This window comes from Triticum dicoccoides, chromosome 1B (assembly GCF_002162155.2).
Source record: "Triticum dicoccoides isolate Atlit2015 ecotype Zavitan chromosome 1B, WEW_v2.0, whole genome shotgun sequence".
Lineage (NCBI taxonomy): Eukaryota > Viridiplantae > Streptophyta > Magnoliopsida > Poales > Poaceae > Triticum > Triticum dicoccoides.
The window spans coordinates 328,716,920-328,722,177 of NC_041381.1; the positions used below are offsets into that span (position 1 = coordinate 328,716,920).

Consider the following 5,258-nt stretch of genomic DNA (forward strand, 5'->3'; position numbering starts at 1 on the left):
TCGTCATGGAGGTTTTCAATGTGTCCAAAGCCACATTGAATTCCTCACGTGAGACCGGGGATCCCCCATCGGCCGTAGACGAAGAAGGATTCACACTGGGGTGCTCCTACTCACTGTCTATAGTGTCAACCATACTCTTAGGACGGTAAAGTCCTTAATAAAGAGACGAGGCTCTGATACCAATTGAAAGGATCGATATAGTTGACTAGAGGGGGGGTGAATAGGCAACTAACAATTTTTAGCTTTTCTTTACCAAAATAAACTTTGCATCAAAGTAGGTTATCTAGATATGCAACTAGGTGAGCAACCTATATGACGCAACAACAACAAGCACACAAAAAAGCAAGGAATTCAACACGATAAGCTTGCACAAGTAAAGGTGAGAGATAACCAATTGTGGAGTTGGTGGAGACGTGGATGTGTTACCGAAGTTCCTTCCCTTGAGAGGAAGTACGTCTCCGTTGGAGCGGTGTGAACGCACAATGCTCCCCAAGAAGCCACTAGGGCCACCGTATTCTCCTCACGCCCTCACACAATGCGAGATGTCGTGATTCCACTATTGGTTCCCTTGAACGCAGCAACCGAACCTTTACAAACAAGGTTCGGGCTCTCTCCACAAACGAATTGGAGGCTCCCAATGAAACCACGGAGCTTCACCATAATGGAATGTGGCTCCGAGGTGACCTCAACCGTCTAGGGTGCTCAAACACCCAAGAGTAACAAAATCCACACAAGAAAGTATGGGGGAATCAAATATCCTTTGGTGGAAGTGTAGATCTAGGTCTCCTCCTTCAATCCCTAGCAAATCAACAAGTTTGAGTGGCTAGAGAGAGAGATCGGGCAAGAAAGCTTGAAGGGCATTAATGGTGGAGAGAGAAAGGCAAGAGGTAAGTGTGGTAGGTGGAAGAACCACCCTTATATAGCAAACCCTAAAATCCAACCGTTACTGCGAAAACAACACTGCAGCGGTACAACCGCTCCTCATCCCGGTACAACCGGGGCTCACGGGTAACCTGCAGAAACCCTATCAAACGGTACAACTGCGCAGACATGCGGTAGTACCGGTTGTGGAGAACAACCGGAAAAACCGCTCAACCACCGCTCAACCACCGCTTTAAAACAGTAGGGTGTCACCCCTGTGTGCGGTGATCGAGCGGTATAGCACCGGTGCAACCGCCTGGCCCTGGTCACTTGGATGGCTGAGTCCCAATCGGTAGAACCACTTAGGGCACCGGTGGTACCGGTGTGCGGGGCACAACCGGACCAACCGGTCCACCACCGCCCAAGTACCGCATGAAAACAGAAACCGGACCGGTTGTTGAGCGGTACTTGGCCGGTACAACCGCCAATGACACACCGTAGTCAATTTTAAGCACGGTGGTGGTACCACCGCCCGGGAGCAGCGGTACAACCGCTTGGTCATGACTGGGCTGTTCAACCCCAGGGTATCACCCCTGGGGTTGTGGTTGGGTTAGTGCCAAGGGCCAGTGGTACAACCGCTGGGAGAACACAACAAACAATTGAAAATGAAAGGGAGCTCTCTCTCACACAAAACAAGGAAGGCAAAGGTGGGAGAGGCAGAAGTGTACGTGCAATGATTCCCCCAACTCCTTCCAATGTGGATTCCCTCTTAATAGTACGGGTTCCCTACGACCAAAGAGATAAAAAAACGTAGACAAACACCGTCTTCGATCTTCTCCTTCTAGAGAGAATAGCTAACCGATGTAAGCCTAATCACCGAGAACCTGAAGCACTTAGCACAAGATTAGACTAACAAGGGGTTGTCATCATCATCCAAAACACAAAGTAGGGAAATGTCCTTACGACAGTGACCAGTCAGACCTTAAATTCTCGCCCGCACAGTTGCATACCTCATATCCGGCACCCTATATCCATAAAATGCATGCAATGTGAACTAGTCTACGTAAATCAAACAACTGACATAGAAATTGGCAACAAACGGGGCACCAGAACCGACACCAAACGGACACCAAAATCCACTTTACATCATCCAAAAGATCACCAGAGTTCATCGCCGGACAGATTCTAAACCAAAACATCTAAAAACGATAATAGTAAACGGAGGAGGAGCATTTTCACCACTTCCTCGCCGGTCCTTTGCCCTCCTGGTCACCGCCGCAACTGTAGGTGTTTGCCAAAGGTGGTGGATCGTCGGAGCCGGGCCATGGCGGTCGTCGTCGTTCGAGGAGGAATCAGAGATGACGGTGAGCCCCTTCATACGCCGGATGGCCCGGTCTTGCTGTCGCTTGAGCTTGGCCACCCGAGCCGCCTCCGCCGCTGCCTCTGCCGCCTCGCCCTCCGACTACTCAATGGCTAGTCGGAGCGCCTTAGCATTCTTTCTCCGGAACCGGTGAGCATCCATCTCCGCCGTCGTAAGCGAGCGGCGGTTGACCCAAGCGAGGAGCCGCTCCTCCTCGTCGGGCACTCCTGGCAACCCACGGCGGCGGCGAAAGGATTGCTCGGCCACATCCCTCTTCTTTGCCCACTGCCTCCCGCGGAGGGTGGCATGCGCCTCCAAGTCTAGTGTGTGCGTACACAGGGCCGGCGGAGCAGGCACTAGCACCCACCGCTGCCCTTACAAAGCAGTGGCCAACGGGGGAGGTGGACGATGAAGGGGCCGCACGAACTGCGCAGCCATTGCAGAGCTGCGAGTGAGCCGGGAGGGGCCGGCTCCGGTGTCCGAGCTACGCCGGTAGGGGACCAATGATGGGGCAGATCCGGAACTGCCCCCATATCCACATTCGATCGCTCCAACGTAATGTGGAGGGTCAGCTCCTCATCGATATCGAGGTCGGAGTTAGAGCGGTTGTTGTCGCTCTACATGCTCACCGGAGTCGTCGAATTGCATCGGAGGAGGGGAGAAGAAGAGACAGAGCGAGCGGCAAGTGAAGTGAGTTAGAGTTTTGGATTGGGGATTTTGTGGGGACGAAGTGAGGTCGGCGATGGGTCGTGCTGACGTGAAGGACACACCCGCGCCGCCCTATATCCATCCTACATTTGGGCTGAATATGAATGGCCCTGGATAACTCGGATATTTGTGGCCGGTTTAAGACACCTGGATGGGTTCAATTTTCTTGACCGGTTTGTGACCGAGCGGTCTGCCAGGACATTTGATGCCGGTTTCAAACGCCTGGCTATAGATGCTCTAAGGGAACACTCCCAGGTTGCGATCGCTCAAAAGAGAATAGTTTGCTCAGGGGAGCTCCAAATGTCAGTACATTATTGAGGTCCATAATTAATACTCCCTTCATTTCAAAATAAGTGGCTCAAGTTTGTACTAACTTTGTACTAAAACTAGTACAAAGTTGAGTCACTTATTTTAGGACCGAGAGAGTACAATAAACCATATATATTTATTCCTTTTTCTTTGGGGTGCATATATATTTATTCCTCATATCATTAATAAAAAATATATGTTCTATAAAACTAAACCCAACAAATATATTGCAATAATTTTCCACAACAACGTGCAGGGTATCATCTAGTTCTCTAAAAAGTTCAATACAATGCGTGTTACTTTGTTTTCCTCATATTGCCATGAACATGCATCGTTCCAATGGAGTTTTAAACGGATTATAGTCTGAACCATTTAAATCTTTGCAAACGTTCTATCCTGCACTTTTCTCATGGATTTGGATTTCTCCGCAGCGTACAACATCTCCAGTTAGGACATTTGAATGTGAAAGCACAACAAAGGTTTCTGCATGCATTCCATAGATAGCCACAAGTGGCTTTCAGCCCTTTACAAACACACACACCCGTTAATGCCAATCTTGGCCCCCAGGTAGGGCTAGACCAGAAATCTTGAGCAAGGTTTAACCAAGAGATCTGGGACAGGCAGCTCTCTCTAATAGCGTCAGAACAAACACGTCAAGAAAGATAAATATCAGGGCTGCATATTTACATCGGAAGGGCGTGATTTGATTGTAATCAGCAGGCTTTGAATTTGAGCTTGTTTTCATGGAGCAGTGTGTAAGAACTACCAGCTGTCAAAAGGAGAATCCAAACATTGACCTCTACACTATTTACAGACCTAAGCTATACTCCGGGGTGGTACCCACTGGGTGCCATGTTTTCCATCCTTGGCATGCTTCTCCTCGAGCCAAACTCCTGGCAGCACTCGAGAGCTAGTCGAAGGGCGGTGCCCAAGCCGAGAACCACCAGAACACCTGAAAACAACTAGTCAAGTCAATGAAACATCCTATGTGTGGTACCTCCTGTAAGTGAACCAATAAACAAGTGTATGCACCAACATTGACAGAATAAACCAACCTGAAGTATAACAAACATATTAATAAAGTAGCCTACAAGTACAATCAAATTGAATGCCCACGGAAGTGAGTTCTAGTTCCGAATGACACATTATCTGGTTTTCTTATTTTAATTAAAGATCATGGATACGATTTCTTGCTAACAGCATTTTCCAATTGGTTTATTAGCTACATGAATTCATACAATTCGCTACTCCTAGAAAAATGAGAATGAATATTTGCAATAATATCTATGCACCAGTCCTTCTGCGCTTCATTCAATTAAATGTGTAATGTGTGTTGTGGCAGCCGACCCCCTTCATAATTTTATAAAGCATATGGCGTATGGTGAGGCGACTTCATAGGCATAGCCTAACTTATATGTCAGCAAATTAAATCAATATTTCATAGGCACAAACCTAACTTTGCAAGACAGCAAACTAGATCAAATTAAGTCCACATTCCACGACATAGCAATGGCAAAAACAGTAAATCTGAGAATTAAATATGAGGGTCAAAGGCTTTGTTCCCCACATTCTCTTGCCTCTTTTGGAACATAAGCAACAAAGCATGTCACTAGCAGGCAGCAGCCACTAAATAATGATCAATGTCATACTAAACTGTTGTTATCTAACTATAATAAGTGAACAGAGGGGAGAGAGAGAACAAACATAAGTACAGTACATTAGTAGGAGCAGAGCAGCTTAGGGGTGGTGACATTCAGGGCTCAATCTGGCCAACAGAACAGTGAGGACAAGCTGGGCATGGAGGTAGAGGCGGCATACTTTCTGCTGATAGAGGTGACGACTCCCAGCATGCAGAACATAGTAGTGAGGAAAAGAAGCTGGAGGAGCGGATAAGGCATGCCTAGCAGAGAGGAAATGTAGGTAGGTGTAGCGGCGACACAATGGCCGCGCCTAGAGACACCAGAGCTCGGTAACGCAGAGGGTGGCTGGTAGAGACGCTGGCACACCATGGCTTTACCCA

General features: G+C 48.1%; 1 protein-coding gene across 2 annotated transcripts in view; it reads right to left on the reverse strand.

Moving 5' to 3' along the window:
• Nucleotides 1–3,701: 3,701 nt before the first annotated feature.
• The window catches only part of LOC119333263, a 20,404-nt gene continuing 18,847 nt past the window's right edge, over nucleotides 3,702–5,258 (reverse strand). For both annotated transcript variants that reach the window (XM_037606219.1, XM_037606214.1), the window contains one exon: nucleotides 3,702–4,190. In XM_037606219.1, the coding sequence (XP_037462116.1) occupies nucleotides 4,060–4,190 (131 nt within the window). In that variant the 3' untranslated portion in view covers nucleotides 3,702–4,059. The remainder of the gene's footprint in view (nucleotides 4,191–5,258) is intronic.